Here is a 25,125-nt window from a genome sequence, read left to right on the forward strand (position 1 = left end):
GAATGTTACGACTACATTTTGACATTATTTCAGGTTTGACTTTTTTCATTAATAAAAAATTTTCAACAGGGTTGATTTTCATAATTGCGTGGTAATATTTGTAGAAACCCGATTCTTATAGATCTGTGCTGGCGTGGTGTCAGTTCACTACTACGTTTGTACAATCTAATTAGCCAATCCAATAGCGGCTCATATTCTCGGCCTGAGCAGTGATTTAGGCTGTTTTGAGGCAACAAAAAAGACATTTATTGCGCAAAAGATTTGTTACACGCTATAAGAATTAGCTCCTGACAGCTGCAAGCATATTAGATAGTCATGACAATTAAGCAGTGGGAGTACACGTAATAACTTAAGCAGCAGAGTGCCACTTACCGCCAGTGAAATAGCAAGTGCCTTAAACTGAACCTCTGAGAGAAGATGGTACTGGAAGTTGAGACAGGAGAGATGGAGTGTTTTGTAGAGAAACTGCGACACCGGAATATCAAGCCTTCGACATGCTTTGACATATGCCTGTCTCACACCTGTTGGTCGTGTTACCATCGTGACTTTACTCGGTGCATCTATAAGATAAATATTATTTTGTGTTATTACAACCATTTATAAGTCAAGAGAAAAGTAACTTTCAGGCATTTTTGCTGTTTGTTTGTGTTGGCAATTTTCGTGTTCATTTTAAATGTAGTTAACTTACAGGTCTAATGAATTTATGTTATACTAGATTTATCTATCTTTTAACTTTATATAACCCGCACAATTTGTAGAAAAAGCTAAGAATTTCAAAAAAATTTTATTCGCAAACTTTACTATATCGGAGACATAATGAAAAATTTCTTTTAATACTTGATACGAAACTCTAATCTTATGTACATTTTTACATTGGAAAACATTTAACAGTAGAAAATATGAGTAAAAAACTTTGTCCCCATTATTGATGTTTGAAACCAATAAGCTCAATTAATGTAGCTCTTACACAGTGCCATTAATCTTTAATTCAACTATTTCTTTTGTATCTTTCGAAAAAATATTTAATAAATAGCTTAGAATTTATGAATTACAAACAATTCCATGCTACTGATTGTTAAATTTACCTGATTTTTCTATATCTGAGTAGTGCGCATAAGAAGTTTTAATGGTGAAGTCATCGGGCAGGGAATCGCTAATGTGATTCTTTCCCTGAAGCGGTGCACCCTCTATGAGTTCTACTGTCATCGCATCAAGGTCTAGCGTCGATACCCGACTTCCTTCACTCTCTATAATGCCACAGACTACCGTATTAAACAAGACACGGTCAGTTCACACGCCTGCCTTCTACTAACTTCGTGACATTTTTGTAGTTTAACCATCCACTTTGTTTCTTACCTCCGGTAGTTTACACTCCGGTGTCAAACACTGTTTCACTGTGTTTCGTGTTTAAACAGATAGTGTGACGCGGCTAGCTTTCTGGCTAATATGAGAAAATCAGCTATAGCTGTTTAACAAAGCTTACAGCTTAAGGATAAATGTGCTCCTTTGTTATTAACAAAATATTCGGCAAATTATAGTGCAAGTGTGTAATATAGTAATATTATAGTATGTAATGTTTATAGGATCTTATCTAGGGAATGTGTTGCGGTCTGTTTCTGTGCAATAAACTTAGAAGATTTGAATACAACACAAGGTGCTCTAGGGTTCTGCAGAGTGCTCTAGGGTTCTGCAGAGTGCTCCAGGCTTCTGCAGAGTGCTCTAGGGTTCTGCAAAGTTCTCTAGAGTTCTCTAGGGTTCTGCAGAGTGCTCTAGGGTTCTGCAAAGTTCTCTAGAGTTCTGCAGAGTTCTCTAGGGTTCTGCAGAGTGCTCTAGGATTCTGCAGAGTGCTCTAGGATTCTGCAGAGTGCTCTAGGGTTCTGCAGAGTGCTCCAGGGTTCTGCAGAGTGCTCTAGAGTTCTGCAGAGTGCTCTAAGGCTCTGAAGAGTGCTCTAGGATTCTGCAGAGTGCTCTAGGGTTCTGCAGAGTGCTCTAGGGTTCTGCAGAGTGTTTCAGGGTTCTGCAGAATGTTCTAGGGTTCTACAAAGTGCTCTAGGGTTTTGCAGAGTGCTTTAGAGTTCTGCCACTTTATCTGGCCAAAGGTAAAGAGGTAAGCTGATTACCAATGAAAACACAGAGAAAGCATCTTTCTGTAGGAAAGTCTACGAGCATATCACAGACTGCTATAAAAGTCTATAACTATTCTAAAAGCTCTAAACTGAATGAAATATGGAATCTAATGAGCATTGATACTCGGTGTTGACTGGGTGATGGATGTAGTTACAATCATATATTACAATATATCTAACTATTCATCTTCATTTTATCATATATTTATCAACATAAAACACAAGTTTGTCGGTCTTTCTGGCTGTATGTTGGCTTATAGAAATGAAACTGCAGTTCTTTTAGTACAATATTTTAGTGTAACATTAAGAAAAGGTAAAACAACCATTTGCACAACATTGTCATATTGAAACGCTTATATACCGTAAAACATGTACTATATATCTAAGCACAAGGAACGAGTACTGCTTATATACATAACCTTCAACTCTAGCGATATGGTAGATATATAATATAACAACATACATATATGATATATCTCAATGTTTGTTTTTGTTTTCTTTCATCAGTATGTCCAGCTATAGTAATTAAAATTTTGCAATAAAAAATTTCTGTCGTACTGGCATTGAACTCATGACGACTGCAATTGCACGTATACAAACACGCATACCTAATCACAAGTCTAAGCCATTCTTATCTAATTTAGCTCACCTATGGTAGGTCTATCCTTGTCACGCTTAAAGCTAAATATGAACATTTTGCTATAAATTAATATTACTTTTTGTGTTTTTTTTTCTTTTGAATTTTTTTTAAAAAGCTATTTCACAGTCTATTATTCATTTTTCTTAATTTGTAATTTTAAATTGTGCTGTTTCCATTTCAAATGTTCTGTTACAGTGCAATGTAACAGCATAATTTCAATTTTGAATTTTTGGTTATTCCAAAAGCAATCACTAGAAATTGTAAAACTAAAACATGTTCACATGGATATTGTCGAGTAGGAATTAACTCTACATTCTCTTTTGGTTTGGTCAGACAAAGTACCCTCGAGCACTGCAATGATGTATATAATTTCGATATCTCATTTTTACATTTGTGCCAGTATCGACTATCGAGAGGTATTCATATTCAAAGTTTTGATGGATAGCTTCTGCTGCAACAGTAACCTTTTTTATACACACACTTCTATGTACCTTTTGTTATTATTAATTCATCATATCCATGTTTTTATTTTGTTTTATTAGCTTGTTTTAATTGCATCAACTCACTTTTCGTTGTAACAATTCATACTTTATTTCACTATTACATGCTAACTATTTCACATTTAAACACACTTATAGTTGTTTTAGTTTTTCTCTTAACTTATTTGAACTGCGCAAAACACTTTTTCACGATATGATATTCTAAAAGCTATGATGATAAATGCTGTCTAAGTTAAACAAAAATCTATTTTCTATTCAAAGACTTTTTTATTACCCTGGCAACGCCGGGCATCCATCTAGTATATCTATATACAATGTATATATTTCTCAAAGTATGTTCGTGTGTCATATGTCATATGTCTGTCTGCATTTCGGCTATAGCTATTATTAGAATAACCTAGCTGGGCAACAATGCTGACGCAATGTCATTGCCTACCTGCATTTGAAGCTTACTAACTAGGTTAGTGGATATTTTCAATGGCAATGTGCCAGGCCACTTGGCAATGGTCTGCCACTTGCTAGAGAGTTCCCTGCCAGCAAGTGGTAAGCAAATCTCATCACTTCTCATTGTTTATAAGCTGATTTTTAACACCCGGGCAACGCCGGGAGGCACAGCTAGTATACATATAAACACAAAAGCAACTACTTGTATTTGCAAAACAGCAAAATAGAAGAAATTGTAAATGAGGTTGACTTTTGTCTACATGTATATAACAAAGTGGTCAAAACTGGCACATTACATTATAGTAATTAGTTTCTCTGAATACTTCTTGTAAAATTATGAACCCCTAATAGCAGAAATGAGTGAGCAGGACTAATCACTAGACAAGTTAGTATTCTGTATAGCAGATGGTAAGTACATATACCATTATATCAAGTATAAAGTAAGTACATATACTATCATACCAAGTATAAAGTAAGTGCATATACCATTATACCAAGTATAAAGTAAGTACATATACCATTATACCAAGTATAAAGTAAGTACATATACTATTATACCAAGTATAAAGTAAGTACATATACCATTATACCAAGTATAAAGTAAGTACATATACTATTATACCAAGTATAAAGTAAGTACATATACCATTATACCAAGTATAAAGTAAGTACATATACCATCATACCAAGTATAAAGTAAGTACATATACCATTATACCAAGTATAAAGTAAGTACATATACTATTATACCAATTATAAAGTAAGTACATATACCATTATACCAAGTATAAAGTAAGTACATATACCATTATACCAAGTATAAAGTAAGTACATATACCATCATACCAAGTATAAAGTAAGTACATATACCATTATACCAAGTATAAAGTAAGTACATATACCATCATACCAAGTATAAAGTAAGTACATATACCATTATACCAAGTATAAAGTAAGTACACATACCATCATACCAAGTATAAAGTAAGTACATATACTATTATACCAAGTATAAAGTAAGTACATATACCATTATACCAAGTATAAAGTAAGTACATATACCATCATACCAAGTATAAAGTAAGTACATATACTATTATACCAATTATAAAGTAAGTACATATACCATTATACCAAGTATAAAGTAAGTACATATACTATTATACCAAGTATAAAGTAAGTACATATACCATTATACCAAGTATAAAGTAAGTACATATACCATCATACCAAGTATAAAGTAAGTACATATACCATTATACCAAGTATAAAGTAAGTACATATACCATCATACCAAGTATAAAGTAAGTACATATACCATTATACCAATTATAAAGTAAGTACATATACCATCATACCAAGTATAAAGTAAGTACATATACTATTATACCAAGTATAAAGTAAGTACATATACCATTATACCAAGTATAAAGTAAGTACATTATACCAAGTATAAAGTAAGTACATATACTATTACACCGAGTATAAGTTAAGTACATATACCATCATACCAAGTATAAAGTAAGTACATATACCATTATACCAAATATAAAGTAAGTACTTACACCATTATACCATGTATAACTAAAAAGCAGGTTCAATCAGGTTTAAGCAATTCAAAAGGGCACCATTGCTGGCGTCTGTCTGCTGGTCTGCTGTAATTCAGACAGAAGAAAAGTGCTCTTATCTGCATGGCTGACTTGAAGCCAGAATTTCATTGAATGGTTTGGATGAACAAGCAGATAGGACAGTACGTGTACCTTGTGTAAGTGGTGACTCTGATCTTGCTTCTGTTGGCATGAAGGATATCCTGCTGCATAGCACTGGGCTGGTTGAGGAGGATGAGCACAAGATTGTACCATCTGTAAACACTCTTAGCCAGTATAACACGCTTGATTCAGTTAATTTTGGTATTAACTACAGAGCCTGACAAAACTAATTTTGTTGAATGCGTTTGTAGTACTTGTACCACGTATACGGGTTTATATAGAAAGCGCTATCCTGTTGATGATGAATCAGTTGGAGCTGAACCTCGAGTATGGTGTTTTGAAATTATCCGTTACCTCGCTTTCTCTAATTGGCTGACAATAATATCACCTTGGGTCCCTCCTAATATATGATGTGAGTTGACAAATATATACAACAAAATTGTAAATATAGAGTGAAATATTAATTTAAATTTACTATCATAACAAATTACATTACAGTTGAGAATAAATACATTTAAAATCATACCAGTGAAAAGCATTTTACCAATTGCTTCCATGGTCTATCGGTCTAGACTCTAGAGTGTCTACCAGTGAACAACTAGTTGATCACAATTACAGAAACCATCGGCACCAGACTATCTTCCGCATTGTCAGCCATGGCAGATGCATAACTCGACTACCAAACCTAACATTGCATATAATAGGAGGCTATTAATACGAGGCTACCTTAATATTGAACTGCAGCTTTTTATCACAACTCATCAAAAGGCATGTCTAAACAGGTATTCGTGTAGTACTACTAAGGTCTCGATTCCTGCAAACACTGAACGGGCATATGTTGCCCGGTTACTATGTAGGGAGTTGAGTGGAATACGGTTGTTCATATACTTATTTGCTAGTAAGATGTTAACATACCAGATGCCATACAGCTAGCACCATTCAAGTAATCCTCCCTTGGCATTCTCTCTCCGGTGCAGTCGACCGGAACATAGCTTGGTCGTTGTATTCGCCGCTTTAAACTCGCCACTGATAATGGCAACATTCTAAAATTTTATGTTTTTATATTAGGAAGAGTTTTGTTAGAATAGCTAAAGTAAAATGATGATTTCTGCATCAAAGTTTTTTCATCGTAGAAATCTATCAAATGTTAAACTAATCCTATAAGGTTATACTCTTTTCATAGACTTGATTATAATATGGTAGCTTTCTCCTTCAGAGTCCTCACAAATGAGTGCTATTCTGTGTCATCCATTACAGCAGACTCATCATAAATAAGTGCTGTTCTGTGTCATCCATTACAGCAGACTCATCACAAATGAGTGCTATTCTGTGTCATCCATTACAGCAGACTCATCATAAATGAGTGCTATTCTGTGTCATCCATTACAGCAGACTCATCATAAATGAGTGCTATTCTGTGTCATCCATTACAGCAGACTCATCATAAATGAGTGCTATTCTGTGTCATCCATTACAGCAGACTCATCATAAATGAGTGCTATTCTGTGTCATCCATTACAGCAGACTCATCATAAGTAAGCGAATGACATAAAAAACAAAAAGCGCTAAGTTTATCTCTTTTCTTACATTGACTTAAAAACCCAGGGACTCTAATACAGCGACCCACAGTAACCTATCTTTTAGACTTTCACTGACGGTTTTTATATCTGAAATATCCCGTACAAGATAAAATGAGAAATAACCAATTTGCAACAGGATAAAAAGTAACAAGGGCTAACAGAGTAGTTAGTAGAATATGTGACACAGCGATTATAGAAGTTTGTTGAGTATTTTATATATATATATATATATGTTGAGCATTTTATTCCATTCTGTAGGCTTTGTGATCATGTTTGTTTTTTCAAAGTTTTTGAGAAAAGCCAACAACATTCAATTGACACTTCAAATAATGTTTCTAATAGACACCTTGTGTTGTCGATCCTTCATAATCAAGCCAAGTATCCAGAGAAAGCGAATCTCTATTGTAACAGATTGTAGAAAAACGGCAAACTTATCTTTGTACCAGCGTAAATACAGGTACATATAAACTAACCTGCTGAAATCAGTGGGTGGAGCATATTCCCATGGCTTCGTGTTGTCCATTTTTGTGTCACCTATTCACATCTAGTCTAACAAAGTCTGTCTACACATCTTATAATCCATTTTACTCACGCTTGACTATCTGGTCATTTTTATGCGCATCAAAGTAGCCAGGTAGAAGGCAAGGGTGCTTCCAAACAAAAGACCTCAACTGCAGATCACACCCAACGATTACCAGCTTGACAAAACAAATTGTAATATGACGTCTTGTTTTGATTACTTTAGGATGTGAGGACAAACATAAAATAACAGCGGAATAGTAAGTTTATGAATAATTGATGATGCGCTTTCACTCTAGTCATTAGTTGTGACTTTCATTGTGTCATGCAAAACAAATAAAGGTTTGTCTAAAAGTGGAGCGTCTTATATTGGAAACTTCATGTAAACAATTATTATTTTAGGTGCCTTGCATAATCTAGATTGTACATAATGCATGCATGAGAGAAATGCATGCATTCTGCTAATGAGCACGTCTTGCGCTAACAAGCTTACAGGCCAAGATGAAAAACAAGTGAGCCAAAAATTATTTGGCAGTAAAATGAAAGGAATTAAATCAACAGTTGCTACTGCTAGCACATCATTCCACATCTATAGAATTCTCAGAGAAGTCATGAAGCAGACTGACAGGCAGAAATCAACAAATTATAAGATTTAAACAAGGGAGACGATCATGATTACTACAAAACAAAGGCACAGATATATCTTAAGATATAACTATCCTTCAAATGATTATAAAAGTTTATGTACACGGCTATGAATTTCATTTTACACTATACACACCAGCTATATAAAATCGGTCATCATATATTACAAATAGAAAAGTTGAACTAGTTGGGTTTGATATTCTGTCCAGCAGCATCTGCGGCAGCTCTGTAGTACTGCTGACTGTTATGCAGCCCTTGCATAGCCAAACCAGTGAGTGTAGAAGGGTTAAGGTGGGCCATATCTGACAGCCCAGCCATAGGGAACATTGGGAACTGTGAGTAAGCGCTGTAGTTGGCTGCCATTGCAGCTGCAGCATTACTGCCCACAGTGTAACTGGTCAATGGAGCGGCGCTATTCAGGTAAGCGGTATTGGCAGACATCTGTTGAGACGGGACACGTGATTGGCTAAGAGCATCAATGGGTGGAAGACGAGAACTGACAGACTGAGAGTAGCCTGGGTCAATGGCGGGAGAGGGAGAAGAGTTGGCGGAGAGAGGGTGCGGCTGGCTGGCAGAAGTTGGCCACTGAAAGTGGGAGTCATTTGATGCCTTTGCTGTAAGGGTATTCGCCTTTCCTGAAGTTTTAGTGGTGCCGGAAGATGTTACTGCGGTGGGTTTTGACTGCTTAGTGTTCATCTGTACAAAAAATAAAACACTTTCCGGCATCTTATCTGTTCAAATGGATAAGATAGATGGTAGAAAGATGGTAGAAGTCAAGTCATATCGCCATAACAAAAAAACAAAGAGGCAGTAATCTTAAGCTGATAAAATCACATACAAACTAGGAGAGTGAAATACATCACAACACAAACCTTGATGACACTTTCTGCTTGTCTCTTTTTGGGTTGACTGGGTTGAGAAGGGCTGGAGAGGGAGTGAGCTGATAATGGCTGACTTGGTGGGGGATGGATAATTGAAGCTCCTGACTTCCTCGGAGGAATAGAATTGGCCTGGGTGGATGAAGAGAGGGCCAGAGGCGCAAGCTGACAGCTTATCTGAGAGTTCTGACCCGACCTTGACACACTCAGCATGTTGCCCGACGAGCTTCCACTGAGTGAGTTTATTGATCTACAGTAAAAAAACAGAATCATTCATCCGTCAAGGTTATGACAGAAATGAGAGGCAAGTAGTGGTTGCTGCCTCAGCAGTAGTACTAGGAGTAGTTGGTAGTCATGGAGGTAGTAAAAGTGGTAGTAATAGCGGTGAAAGTAATAGAGATCATAGCGGTAATAGCGGAAGTAACAGTAGTGTTTGTAATAATAATAAAACAGTAGTACAGTGCACTCTCAAGATACGAGTTTAATCTGTTCCAGGGTTGGCATCGTATGGCGAAAAAATCATATATAGAGGTATAGAAACCCATTGTAATTATATAATGCAAACAACCTCTGGTAGAAATCATTAAAATTTTACACAAGTACTGTACATATTAAAAATTAGTAACAAAATAGTATGTTAACTTTAGTAACTATAGTTAACTACAGTAACTTTAGTATATTTAGTGTATTTATTGGTTATGATCTACATTAAAATATAACATTGCTATGAGCAGTATGTACATGTGCTATGAGCAGTATGCACCGTAGAAAATTATCACTTTCACAACAGACGTACGTATAACATAAAATTGAAATTACCTTAACTCATTCGCACCCAAGTGCGAGTTAACTCGCGTATTTATAACGTTGCTAGGCACCCAGGCGCGAGTTAACTCGCGTATTTATAACGTTGCTAGGCACCCAGACGCGAGTTAACTCGCGTATTTATAACGTTGCTAAGCACCCAATGCGAGTTAACTCGCGCCTGAAATTTACCAACTCCTTGCATCGTTGTTTTCAAATTATAAATGACTATTTTTGATTAGTTAAAAAGAAAATTTCTGGCCAATCAGACAAACTTTAAAATATGCCTCTATGACATCTCTGGCAAAAGTTATAACCAAATTAATACACCCATCTCGATATCTACCAAAACCGGAAATCATCATGCCGACTTGAAATTTTATCGTTCACGATAATTTCTTTTCAACTCCAGAAGTAAATATGCAGATTCAGAAGTGGTTAAGACATTGAAAGACTGCATAAATCAAATTAAAACATTTTTAATGTTTCAAAGTTTTTGTTAACTTTTAATTTTGCCAATTTGAATCGTTATGATCGAATAAAAATGCACTCTTCAGGCTGCCAGCCGTAGTCAGACTAACATTATCTTTTAGTTTCGATAGAATCATTGATTCTTAGAGTTCTCTATGAAATCTGAAAAGTCAAGAACAGAGTTATTGAACATATTTTTATTATTTGAAACATTTTAATGACATTTTATCTGAGTTATACTGGCATATAGATTTGCTATGCTTTTGTTTGAAGGATGATACTCGTGAGGAAAAGTTCGAAGTTAGAGTTTCATGATTTTCATGTTCATAACTAACTGCATATGTATAAATAATATTCATAACTATGTATTGTATGTAATAAATAAGTAATTTCAGTCAAACTTTGTATATTTTGCAATTTTTATGGTGCAAACCAAACTTTGTTTTAGCAAATGACAATTTTTTCAAAATTGGAAATTTCCTGAAACTACCTTCTTTGAGGCACGGATCTACATAAAAGGGATATGAGTTGTCTATATGAATGTAATATAATTTGAAAGAGGAGACTTGGCTGGTTTTTGTGAAATTTGAATGAGTAAATTATCTCAAGTCTGTATCCCGTAGTAATGTAGTAATTTTAATTACGGGCACTTTCTGAAAAATTAGCGGTATCTGGGGCTAATCGTCTAGAAATTAGTCGGGTGCGAATGAGTTAAATCAGTTTAGCATACTAAACACACACTTGAAGTTAAGTTTTAGTATGTATTTTTAACTATTTGACTGAATTTCAACTTTTGATCACTAATAATTTACCAAAGTTTCTGGCTTCGTTTTCGATATTATTTTAGCCTATCTCATTAGAATCTTTCTCAGCATAACTCAGCCAGAAAGCCTGAACTATGTTGGCTTCTTCATGAAGTGGATTTTTATTAACAGTTTAAGGGGTTGTCTGACCACAGATCTCCTGTTTAAAGGAATCGCAACTCCAACTTTGCTACAGGTTTTAACTCTTTCGCTACTGTAAGCCGATGTATCGGCTTTCGCGGTAATATAAGTACAGACCGTAAGCCGATGTATCGGCTTATCAATAGGGTTTCATTTTTCTTTTCATTACGAAGCCTACACATAAACTAGACTAATCAAAGTTTGTCTCTAGTGAAACAACATTGTTGCCAATCACTTGCTATCAATAGAAATTTTTTTGGCCAAACATTTCCAAGGATTCGCGGTGATAAAAGTACCAACCGTAAAACGATATATCGGGTTATTAATAGGGCTTCACTTTTATTTTCATTACGAAGCCCACACATTAGCTAGACTAATCAAATTTTGTCTCCAGTGAAACAACCTTGTTGCCAATCACGTGCAATTAAAAGAAAATTTTTTGGTTCAATGATTCCATTTCTAATTATTTTTCAAAATGGGAAAACCAGATCGTTATCGTCATGGCAAAGAAAAACACACAACGTTCATTCAACGCAAATAAAACATTGGAGATTATACGAGAGTAGAATTCACTTTATACTTATCTTTTAGAAAAATCTGTTTTGAATAAGATGCATTTTACAGTATAACGATATGTTTTTATTTTCGAGATATTGATTCGGGCAGAATATTCATTCGGTAAGATTTTAATGCGGTAGTGAAAGAGTTAAATGGAAAATATTACCGTTTTACACACGAGAATTGTTGGGCTGAGAGAAATCGGTCACCGTGTCTCTTTTAGGCGTTGTGACAATGTTTTCGGTGATCAGCATTTCAGCGTCTTTGTTATTTTGACATAAGAAATAATCACACCCACTGCCAAATTTGAACTTTGGTGACAATTTTGTTGAATTCGTATGGTGAAATAAGATTTGTACGATGAGATGAAAAAATCATCATGTTCCACTTTATAAGGGGAAAAAATTGTTTATCAGGGTAATCGTATCTTGAGGGTGCACTGTAGTTAGAAATTATGTGGGCATTTTAAAGCACAAAAGGTCTGATAATACAATAAAATAAAAAGTGCTAGTTGAGGATTGAGTTGAGTGCTAGTTCTTATTTTTATAAAGAAAAATATAACAACATCTTCCTGGCTAAAAAGTGATTAATGAAATTCTGCCAGTCTACGTAACAAAAATAAAACATTAAAATGAGAAAGTAGTGTTTTTTAATCCGATGCTGGCGCTAATAGAATTTCACAAACAAAAAACTTGCACTTTTTAAGTTTTTGTAGATTCACTTTTATTTACGCACTACCAATTGACTCACATCCATTTAATACAGTCTGCAGTTTCGCAACATAAACAGAATATCAGTTGAAATACTTCACATACAAAATGCTGAGCAACTCAAGTGTTTAAAAATGAATGAATCCTCACAAGAAATTAATAAGTAAATGATACAGGCATTTATGCAAGCATCCGTGACAATTGCAGGGAGTGAAAACTTCCCACAACTAAATATTGACTAAGGGTTACCTTCCCAAAATGTAGTCTAACGATTGATAGCCAGGAGTAATGATTCTCACTTACATATTTGGTCATGAAGTCTTATTACAATATAACATGTCTTAATAATCTAAATTATGGAAGTCTTATTAAAATATAAACATGTCTTAATAATCTGAATTATGGAAGTCTTATTAAAATATAAACATGTCTTAATAATCTGAATTATGGAAGTCTTATTAAAATATAAACATGTCTTAATAATCTGAATTATGGAAGTCTTATTAAAATATAAACATGTCTTAATAATCTGAATTATGGAAGTCTTATTAAAATACTAGGTGAATGCCCAGCATTGCCCGAGTAATAAAAAAGTATTTGTACAGAAAATTTATTTTTATTTAACATATACAACATTTACCATTCTAACTTTTAAACTTCATATCATGAGAAAATAATTTTTGTGCAGTTGAAATAAGTTGAGAACAAATAAACGATGAGTACATATAAATGTATGTATAAAAAGGGATCCTGTTGCAGTCGAAGCTCATAGGCATTTAAAGTTTTGCGGACAATACTGGTACCTCTCGACACTGGTGCAAACGTAAAAATGCGATATCGGACTTAATTTGTCTGATACGTTGTCTGACGGAACGGAGGCAATTCCTACTCCATATAATGCAATGTTCCCCGTGAAAAGTATTTAGCTTTTACAGATTTACTGAAACTGGAAATATGAGTGTAATGGCACATTTGAAACTGAAACGGTACATTTGCAAATTGTAAATGAAAAAAATAGGTAATGGTAAAAATCTAACTTTTGAAAAATCCAAAAAAGTAACAAACGCTAAAGGTAATATCAATTAAAAAGCAAAAAGTGCACATTTGGTATGTGCAATCGTGAAAAAGATATACAGTATATGGTAAGAGCGATGGAAATGATAGAAACGGCTTAGCTCAGTGGTTAAATGTCGCGAGTTCAAATTCACTACGGAGGCGATTTTTCATTGCTAGATTTTAATCGCTATAGCTGGACACACGGTTAACAACAAGACAAACACTGACTTATATACATGCATAACACATAGACAATATAGCTGGACACATCGACGACAGAAAACAAAAGACAAACATTGAGATTGATACATATAGATAAACATATCTTAATAATTTGAATTAAAGAAGTCTTATCAAACTATAAACATACACTACTGAATGCCCGGCGTTGCACAGGTAATAAAATGATTACCCAATGAATTTGAGTAACTTACCTGGTAAGATAGTAAGCTAGTAGTGTAAAGCTTAACTAAAACACTCTGTGTTTGAAGCCAGCCTAATAATTGTTACATTACGCGTAACGATCAAGCGTAACGATCAAGCGTAACGATCAAGCGTAACGATCAAGCGTAACGATCAAGCGTAACGATCAAGCGTAACGATCAAGCGTAACGATCAAGCGTAACGATCAAGCGTAACGATCAAGCGTAACGATCAAGCGTAACGATCAAGCGTAACGATCAAGCGTAACGATCAAGCGTAACGATCAAGCGTAACGATAAGCGTAACGATCAAGCGTAACGATCAAGCGTAACGATCAAGCGTAACGATCAAGCGTAACGATCAAGCGTAACGATCAAGCGTAACGATCAAGCGTGCTAGTTAATAACCTTAAGTGTTTTAAGGGTGAGTATTTTAAATGATGCAAAGAATGTCATCACTATCCTTCATTGCTACCATCAATTGGACATCGTAGTGGATTACGTAGATCGCTGGTCTGCATACCTGAAGGTACCGAAATCAAATCCGAGATCAAACTTTTTGTACCTAAAACTTTATCGCTATAACTGGACACACAAATGACAGACACTGAGATTTATATACAGGCAAACTCGGATAACTCAAACTTCCCGGGACCGAGCGAAAGTGTTCGAGTTATCAGAGCGTTCAAGTTATCAGAGCACTGTCACAAGTCCATGTATTTATTAGTGGATACATGTACATATACAAACTATATATAAATCAAAAGCATAGATGGCTTGTGCAAATTAAAAGGCTTCTAATGTGAAGTTTAAAAAAAGTTTATCAGAAAGTATAGGGACTTTTCTATCACTTGAGATTTGTTCGTTGTTTTAGGTGATGCGACTGCCAGGACGTTTTCAGATTAAAATTGGCAAAACTTGATCACTGTTGAGATGCTCAGAAGAAAGTACATTTTTTTCTTTTGAGCGTTTTAACCAAGATCAACTGTGCCGATTTTTCTTTAAGTTTATCCGGAGGTTATCTCACTTTTCCTTGCTTTCAAAGAGCCATCGCTCAGCGGATGTTTGGTAAAACTTGATTTTTTGCAAACCTTTAGAAAAGTAGTTAACGAAAATATTTTGCCGAAGATAGTAATAACGGCGCCTAAGAAATACTAAAAGTTCAGGTTTAACTCTATGGCTGGGAATACAGTGATATTCTAAAGCGATAACTACCGTCTCAGTATCCATTGGGCAAAAATCTGTTTGAGTTAACGAAGTTGAGGTCGAGTTATCTAAAGCAATTTATCATTGCGTGGGAACGGACCAAACCAAGCCGTTCAAGTTAACCATGTTTTCGAGCTATCCGAGGGCGAGTAATTCGAGTTTGACTGTATATAGATAATCTAAAAGCATTAAAGGCATTGGTGAGAAACTTTGTATAGATATCCTCATTTAGAGAAGCGAGAATTTGCAATCACTGTGATGCAATCATTGGTAATATACAGTGATGCAATTACTTTGAATATAATGTGATGCAACTACTTGTAATATATTGTAATGTATTTACGTCGAACTTATTGTGAGGCAATTACTGAAAGAGGAAACCTAGGACAAGTTGCATGTAAATCTGGCCAAATGTTTATACTTGAAGATAAACATTTAATAAACTAGCTCCACTATAAGATGTTACACATACCCATTAGTGAGCATGGCAGGTGTGGCAGTGCTTTGAGTCGAGCTAGGCATAGAGACTGTGTTCATAGGAAGAGTGAGCCGGGCATTGACGCTCACAAGATGGTCCCTCCTGCTTGTCAGCTGCTGAAGCTCAGCTTCTAAGGCCAAATTTTCCTGCTGTATCTTGCCAATGCAGTTGAGCAGCTGTGCGATGTCTAGAGGGGCCTGACTCTCGAGCATCTTCTGCCCTGCAAAGCCAGTTTAAACTTTGATAGGAAACAGAAAATACATGTATATATACAGAAAAGTATGACTATATCAGACTCGAGTATATATACAGAAGAGTATGACTAAATCAGACTCAAGTATATATACAGAAGAGTATGACTATATCAGACTCGAGTATATATGCAGAATAGAATGACTAAATCAGACTCAAGTATATACACAGAATAGTATGACTAAATCAGACACAAGTATATATACAGAAGAGTATGAATAAATCAGACTCAAGTGTATATACAGAAGAGAATAACTAAATCAGACACAAGTATATATACGAAAAGTATGACTGAATCAGACTCAAGTATATATACAGAAAAGAATGACTAAATCAGACTCAAGTATATACACAGAATAGAATGACTATATCAGACTCAGAATATATACAGAAGAGTATGACTAAATCAGACTCAAGTATATATACAGCAGAGTATGACTATATCAGACTCAACCCTCAAGGATACAGACCAGTGATATAGCTCCCAAATGAATTTTTGTTTAATAAATAGCGGCAAATAATCTTTGTCTGCGCAGCCTCCTGGCAACAAAACATTATTTCTCTACCATAAACTAACAGAAAATCACTCTTCCCGCTACATGCTCCACAATACCCTCACACCTTAAACCTAACACATCAAACAATAATTGAACACATTTATAGTTAGACATTGCAATTTAGACTGAGAATCCATTCAGGTATTTGATTTTAAACTATGACTGTTGTTGAAACATAAGTTTGACTCAGTCTTAAGTCTGCGCTGCAATCAGGTGTCCCAGACTGTGCCGACAATTTACTAAATAATATGCACATACGTGTAAAACTAATGCAATTGTATACAGGCTTACAGTTACAAATTGTGATATAGCTAAAGTAAGTACAGTATGTAATGCATGTAGATGAAATAAAAACTGCATGCGCACACAATTAACTAGCATATGAGGGCTTGTGCATGTCTTAAACAAGGTTTTAATGTGGTAGTTGGGATAGGTGTGGCATGAGTAGGTGTGGCATGGGTAGGTGCGGCATGGGTAGGTGTGGCATGGGTAGGTGTGGCATGGGTAGGTGTGGCATGGGTAGGTGTGGCATGGGTAGGTATGGCATGGGTAGGTGTGGCATGGGTAGGTGTGGCATGGGTAGGTGTGGCATGGGTAGGTGTGGCATGGGTAGGTGTGGCATGGGTAAGTGTGGCATGGGTAGGTATGGCATGGGTAGGTATGGCATAGGTAGGTGTGGCATGGGTAGGTGTGGCATGGGTAGGTGTGGCATGGGTAGGTGTGGCATGGGTAGGTGTGGCATGGGTAGGTGTAATGCACTACTTTTGCTTAAATCTAATGCGACAATATATATGGGGGTATGAGACAGTACACAAGGGTTTGATGGACAGTACACAAGGATTTGATGGACAGTACACAAGGGTTTGATGGACAGTACACAAGGGTTTGATGGACAGTACACAAGGGTTTGATGGACAGTACACAAGGGTTTGATGGACAGTACACAAGGGTTTGATGCAGTGCAGTGTGCATATGCATTGGAAGCTCACCCATTTCGAACTGTTGTTCCAGTAACCCTCGTGCAGATGTTGTTGGAAGCAAACCTAAAAATATCATGGTGTATAGAGCATAGGCAAACTTTCCGAGTGCAATGATATACATGTACCGTAAGTCGAACATTTGACACCGAATTTCAAGCACAAAAATCCATCCTCGACTTATACAGGTCACAGTTTTTATGACACAAATCATAGTAAAATTCAACTTCAAAAAACCATCGCAAATCAAAATTACATGATATGACATATAAGGATTTTTTTATAAAATATTAAAATACTAGTAAACCTACTTAAAATGAGATGGAAAAACACGAAGTCCCAATTCTCACCACTCAAATAAATCTTTATTTCATATTTTTCTTCAATGCTTTTTCGTAGCATCTGCCTACAAGCTCACACTTGGGTAATCCATTTGACACATTCACTATTATCCATTCATCCTTTTTCTTGTACCTGAATCATAATTCCAAAAAGAAATCTTTCTTGCGGGATTGCTTTCCTCTTAAAAGCATATTATCAGAAGCGAGGCAGGCCAATACGATGGTGAAGCGCTGCTTTTTGTGCACCAGAACTGCCTTCTCTCGTTCTTTTATTAATGGTTGTATTGCAGACGGCACGCAACAACAAGGGCGTTTTAGCTGATGGCATTTTTAATGCCATTTCCTCAGCTACGCATCACCTGCCTCTGACACCAACATAACTAAGAGCAATCAAGTGATTTGAGCCAGAGAAGGTGGTTACTTATACAGCAGGTACAAGTCAAAACCATGATTTTTAAACCAAACTCTAGACCTCGACATACGCCGGATCGACTTGTACGCCGGAAATTACGGTAGATGACATAGCAGGTAGATGCCATAATACCTGTTTGTGAATGTCATGCAGTAAAGATGTTTACCAGCACAGCGGCACAATTACTATCAAACCTTTTGCAATAACCATAATGCTCTAGGTACATGTAAAAACCTAAGGAGTAACTGTGCTAAGCAGAGTAGCATATTCTCGGTATATCGATGCTCATTTCACGGCAGCATCTGTAACGTAAAGCTATTCAGGATGGTCGTTTAACTAGAGGTAAATGTGAACCCACTGATTGGAGAGAGTCCTGGAGAGAGTAGAGTTGGAGACCGCATTGATGGAGACCTGAGTGGTGACCTTAGAGGAGATTTCATCATGGGACTTATTTTAGACAGCGTTGCTGCAAGTGATACAAAGAAATGAAGCTAAGCGAGAGCTTTACAAGTACCATTGTGTATAGGATACAATGAGTAATATCAAACTTAAGCATAAAAAGTTAATCCATTTTTATATTTACTTTGTATGTCAAAACCGTCATGTGTTAGAGCAAACATTCTTATAAGAACACATTGTAGTTAGTTTAACTTGTTCTATAGCACTTTAGTCTACATTTATATAACTAAATCCCACTTTGTCACCGTGTTTGTCTGTTAGTCCGAATAAAAGCTGTGTTTCAATATTTTTCCCAACTTTTCCAACATATTTTCCAACATACTTCACAAGCATCTCCTCCGGGTTGCTAAAAATTGTTAGTTTCGAAACTCGGCCTGGTGCCCAAGAACCAGCTTCCTAAACACCCAATGACAGGACATCTGATTAAATGAAAAAAAATCCCGAGCATCACAGGGCTCACTGCTTGTGTATCAATAAGTACTTCTGATAATCACATATGACGTTAAAACAAATGTGTTATATACAACTACTAACAGAATGCCTGATGCTGCACAGGTAATAAAAAAGTGTTTGCAAAAAAAATATTTTAAATCAAAATATACGATTCTAACATTTAAATGAAGGTGTTTGTTTATTTTTCTGTGCGCTTATAAGTCTAAGTTTATGCTATACATGTATAGACATATACTGGCGGAAATTCCTGTGTTGCACGGGTATTAAAAATCAGCTTATAAGCAGTGATAGAAATGACACACTTATAAACTCAAATAAATAATGCCACTTGCCATTAGCCTGGCACATTGCCCATGACTAATTTAAGTAAGCTCTTACTAATGCATAGAATGACATTGCGCCATAACGGAGAGTGGTAGCGTATTTTTACCCACATAGTGACATACATGCATATCGCCCGATTAATCCATCAAGCTCGTGTGGCTTAATTGGTAAGAGACTTGAGAGGCCAACAGAAGGTTTGAGATCAAATCTTTTGCAATACGGATTCTTCATTCCAAGATTTTAATAGCTACACTTAGCTGGACATACCAAAGGGCAGACTAACTTATTACTCGGCGTTGCCCGGGTAATAAAAAAGCCTTTGGGCACAAAATTGATTTGTATTTAACATATAACAACATTTTCCATTCTAACTTTCAAACTTCATATCATGAAGCAAAGGTTTGTGCAGGTCAAATAAATTTAAAAAAAATAAAATAACTATGAAAGAGTTTAAATGTAAATTTGAACCAGTTAGCAATAGCTAAATTAAGTCTTTATGCTACAATTACAATAAAAGATGATTTGGTAATGATACAATTAATACAAACTGAAAAAATAAAATAAAAATCCTGAATATGTTGAATTAATAATAACAATTCGGGCATACTGTATGTGCGTGCGTATGCGTATAAAAATAGGTTACTGTTCCAGCAGAAGCTATCCATCAAAACTTGGAATACGACAATACTGGTACCTCTAGATACTGGTACAAATGTGAAAATGAGACATCATACTGTCTTTGTCTGACCGAACGGAGAGAGAATGTAGAGGCTTTTCCTATGAAGATAATACAATTGTCGGCGTGAAAAGAGTTGGCCTTGACCGCGATATAGCAATTAAACCTTACTGAAAATAGAAGTTCAAGAAAACATGCAAAAGCATTGTGTTTCATAGAGTTAATAGAATTTATAGAGTTTCAAATAATGCGTCATTTAGAGTGCACAGACGCTATACGGTATATGATGTTTTGATCAATACACCTTATATAGCTCAGTGGTAGAGCGCACGGATTTGGAACTTGTGGTTGCATACTCCATGAGTTCAAATCCATCGGAATGTAGAATTTAATTCCAAGATTTAAATGGTTATAGCTAGAAATGCACAGACAAATGAACTTTGAGAAATGTATATATAATAGCTGAACTACCCAGCGTTGCCCGGGTAATATAAGTCTGGTCAGAAAATTGGTTTGTATTTAACATATAACAACATTCGCCATTCTAATTTTCAAACTACATATCATGAGAAAAGTGTTTTGTGGATTTGAAATAATTTAAGAGAAAATAAAAACAACTGTAAAGGTTTTCAAACATTGTCAAACAACTGTAACTTTCACATTTCTTATCACGAAAAAAATGTTTTGTGCAGGACAACTAAATTAAAAATAAATAAAACAACTGTAAAGGTTTTCAAACAACTGTAAATTCAAAATTTTATAACTTGAAATAAGGGTTTCGTTGAAATAAATTAAAAGGAAAAATAAAAATGTAAAGGTGTTTAAATGTAAAATCATTAGCAAGTAATGGCTAAATATAATCTATTTCGCTACAGTTACAATAAAAAATTATTTGGTATACAATTATGATTTCCGTGGTTTCAGTGTTGGCATGCGAAAATATCGTAGGCCATAGACGTACATAGAGTGGTATAGAAACCCATAATGATAATCTAATGCAATCACCTCCTGGTAAAAATCTTCATTAAAAATAGTAACAAAATACTATGTTAACCTTAGTCACTATAGGTACCTACAATGACTTTAGTGCATTTTGTGGTTATAATCTGCAAGATAGTATAACATTACAATGTAGGCTACTACGCGGAGAGTTCTTACCTTCGTGACAGACGTGTATCATAAATGCTAAATCTACCCTAAATGAATTTAATTTACTAACCACATACATGAAGAAAGTTTTAGTATGTATTTTAGAGTAAACTTCAAACTTTTAACAAAAGTTTTATGCTTTATCCATTTGCAAATGGCTTTTATTATAGCGGATACCGGATAACTCGCCATGGCGAGTTCAGCGACGTATATCTTTTACTAACGTATATGATCAGTGCACAAATCGCCAAATTTTAAGTTCGAGATAAATTCTTGTTGATATCGTGGGGCGGAACAAATTTGCCTTAACGAAAAAAAAGAAAAAGCATCGTGTTGCATATGCTTAGTTCCTAAAATAAGCAAAATAATGTGTGGGTGCAATGCTAAAATAGCTATCATGCGTATAGAATATCTGAAATATGATAGCTTCATTGCGCAATATGCCTTATGTAGCTCAGTGGTAGAGCACTCAGATAAAAATTGAGGATGCAATCGTCGTGAGTTCTAGTCCATTCAAACGTGGAATTTTAATTCCAAAATTTCAATAGCTGTAGCTAGACATACCGAAAACAGAAGACAAACTGAGAAATATATATACCGTAGATAGAAAACATAGCATTTTGGGGCACATATTCTGTATAGAAGTCTGGGCACATACTTTTCTTCTAGTAGTTCAAATGTACTGAAGCGTGTGTATTTTAACCAATCGCCGTTCAAGATTGGGAGATGTAATAAGTGTGCGCACAATTATTCCACAGTATGGCAGGTAGGCCGTGTGGCATAGTGGATAGTACGCCTGTTCGCAGAACCAGAGTTTCTGCGTTCAATTCCAGTGAGAAGCGTTTTTCCATCCCTAACTTTATCACGATAGATTATTGAACATACGGACGACAAACAATGAGGTTTATCTAGATGTAAAACACTAGACATAAAAAACTTTCATTATAGATTAGCAAATCAATAATCAATACAAAAGGTACTTACCAAGTTGGCTTTACGTTAAACGAAAGAGAATTGATCTACCCTAGGACACTTATATTTTGCTAGTATTTAGTTTCGTGAGTAGCATACAGAGTAAAATTTCACTGCAGCTTAATTTCGCAGCTCTGATGAGTGCGAAAATATAGTGATGTGAAAATAAATGCAGTGAAACAAACATAATTAGATTCCTCAGGTTCAGTTCACCGCAGGCCTGTATGCACTGGTTGCAAGTTGGGGCAGCTAATGTTAGGCGACTAGTTATGAACACCTGGGGGTGTTGAGGGGGTGGTGTAAGCCCCCAACAGGTTTTTCTTATGTACAGCCTCAGCCGGGCCTCTCGTGTGAAGTTTTAAAAATTTTTATCGGAAAGTAGCAACATTTTTCTATTTTTGAGATTTGTTTTGTTTTAGGTGATGTGACTGACGAGACGTTTTTAAATTAAAATAGGCAAAACCGCAGTTAAAACGCTCAGAAAAAAGACATCTTTTTATTTTGAGCGTTTTAATAAAGATCAATTTTGCCGATTTTATTTTAAGTTGTTTGGTAAAACTTGATATTTTGCAAACCTTTATAAAGGTTGTTAACAAGAATATTTTGCAACTGATGATGATAATGACGCCTAAGAACTACTAAAAGTTGATGTTTGTCTCTATGGCTTCGAATAGAGTGATATTCTACAGCGATAAAAACTGTCTCCATAGCCGTTGGACAAATAACTTTTCGAATAAATGATGTTGAGGTCGAGTTATCTGAAGCAATTTATCATTGCGTGGGAATGGACCAAACAAATCCGTTCGAGTTAACCTTGTGTTTGAGATGAGATGTTACATTTTATCCGAGGGCGAGTTATCCGAGTTTGACTGTACTTAGCCGCGGAAAGTTCCTAAAAAGTTGGGACGGCTCAGCCGGCCAGCCGTCCCAAGGAATACGGGCCTGGTTCACCAATAAGAAAAAATTTCAATTTGGGACTAGTTTATAATTGTAAACCGCAGGTAGAATGGTGTGGGCGAGGTCGATAATGCAATTTGATCGTTTGCTGCCATTTGTTTCTTGGACTATCAATGAACAATGCTATTTAATTTCGCGTTTTCGCTCGTTCGTTATGATAGTTAAGTTTCGCACATGAAATTTTCGCGAGAGGATGACTCCGCGAAAACGCGAAAGTTAGATGAGGCAAATACATAAGTGTCCTAGGGTATTATCATGGCAATATAAGAGATAGATAGATGGTGCATTAGGTAGAGTTTGGAAAAAATATGGAGACGTCTGACATAGTATTAATTAACTTTATGAATTATTAGCTCCAACTTCTCAACTTTCACCGACCTCAGATATTCTCTTCCTCGCATCACTTTTAATTTTTCCCTCATGAATCTACTGGAATTGAACTCGGAAACACCAGTTTTGCAGACAAGCACACTAACCACTCCACGACGCGGCCATATTATGGAATAATTGTGGACATCCTTATAAAACCTGTCAGTCTTTAATGGTGCAGGGGCTACCAGCGCACTAGAAGAAAAATATGTGCCCGAATGTTTCCGAAATGCTATAAATATATGTATAGGCTAAACTTTATCAAACTTATAAGCAAACAGAAATAAACGAACACCTTCATTTTTAAGTTAGAATGGTAAATGTTGTATACGTTGATTAAAAATGAAATTTGTAAGCAAAAACCTTTTTTACTACCCATGCAGCAATGGGCATTCGCCTAGTACATCGTAAACTGAAAATAATTTCATACGTAGGTCAAGACAACTACCACTCAAACTCAATGTCATATGTTGACAAATTAGGATGTTGAGGTCATAAGTCGAGGTTTGACCGTAAATGTAATACCCTAGGACACTTATATTTCGCTAGTATTTAGTTTCGTGAGTAGCACACAGAGTGAAATTTCGCTGCAACTTAATTTCGCGGCTCTGATGAGTGCGAAAATATAGTGATGTGAAAATAAATGCAGTGGAAAAAACATTACATTCCTCAGGTCCAGTTCACTAAGAAGAGAAAAATTCAATTTGGGAATAGTTCGTATTTGTAAACCACAGGTTGAAATGTGTGGGTGAGATCGACAATTCAATTTGATCACTTGCTGCCATTTGTTTCTTAGACTATCAATGACATCTAGGTCCCTCCTGCCGTGACTTTCACACTCGAATCCCAAGAAGAAGAAAATAGATAGGTAACAACCAACTTCACAACCAAAACTGTATAACCCTTACGCTGCCATAAACGCATTTATGCGTTTTCTAGGGGTCACTGCCATAAACGCATTTTTGGACTTTCTCAGCAATTGTGTGGTAACCTGATTTTATTATTTGTTGACCACATAACCCACGGTCTTTAAGAGTTTTATGAAATTGACTGTGTTGTCCAAAGATTTCTCTATAAAATCAGCCTAAAACAATGAAGCAATTTTAAACTTTTGTTTGAGAATTTCTAATTTAAAAACGAACATTTTTCTGTGAGTTCATTAACTACCCCGCGCGAGTCATAAAACAGGTAATTAGTTGTTGATGACATAATAGCCAATTTAGATTTTCGTGATTAAACAGATAATTAAAGTAGAACTTGAAAAATACTGTATACATATCATGCAGCAATATCGGCAATTTCGGTAAAATGGCTGGCACTAGGCCGGTAACGAATTTGTACATGGTTGGCAGTGAAAGAGATAATGTGGTTGGACCTGATGAGGGTTGATATTGTTTTTGGATGGTAATAAAATTCATCACTACAATAATTATTCTTCAATTTTATGACTTCACCTACCAGACTTTCATCCTTATCAGTTACAAATTCGGTGACTAAACTGATATAATCTTAATTTGCTTTGCCATGCTGCTCAGTC

The 25,125-nt window shown here is 35.7% G+C and overlaps 1 protein-coding gene across 1 annotated transcript in view; it reads right to left on the bottom strand.

Moving 5' to 3' along the window:
- Positions 1 to 7,870: 7,870 nt before the first annotated feature.
- Positions 7,871 to 25,125, bottom strand: part of LOC137399856 (protein AF-10-like) — a 36,966-nt gene continuing 19,711 nt past the window's right edge. Inside the window, exons 8-12 of the mRNA XM_068086097.1 lie at positions 18,588 to 18,695; positions 17,489 to 17,542; positions 15,685 to 15,910; positions 9,036 to 9,291; positions 7,871 to 8,859 (exon numbers count right to left, since the gene is read on the bottom strand). Of these exons, the coding sequence (XP_067942198.1) occupies positions 8,347 to 8,859; positions 9,036 to 9,291; positions 15,685 to 15,910; positions 17,489 to 17,542; positions 18,588 to 18,695 (1,157 nt within the window). The 3' untranslated portion in view covers positions 7,871 to 8,346. The remainder of the gene's footprint in view (positions 8,860 to 9,035; positions 9,292 to 15,684; positions 15,911 to 17,488; positions 17,543 to 18,587; positions 18,696 to 25,125) is intronic.

The sequence above is a fragment of the Watersipora subatra genome, chromosome 7 (genome assembly GCF_963576615.1).
Source record: "Watersipora subatra chromosome 7, tzWatSuba1.1, whole genome shotgun sequence".
Taxonomy (NCBI): domain Eukaryota; kingdom Metazoa; phylum Bryozoa; class Gymnolaemata; order Cheilostomatida; family Watersiporidae; genus Watersipora; species Watersipora subatra.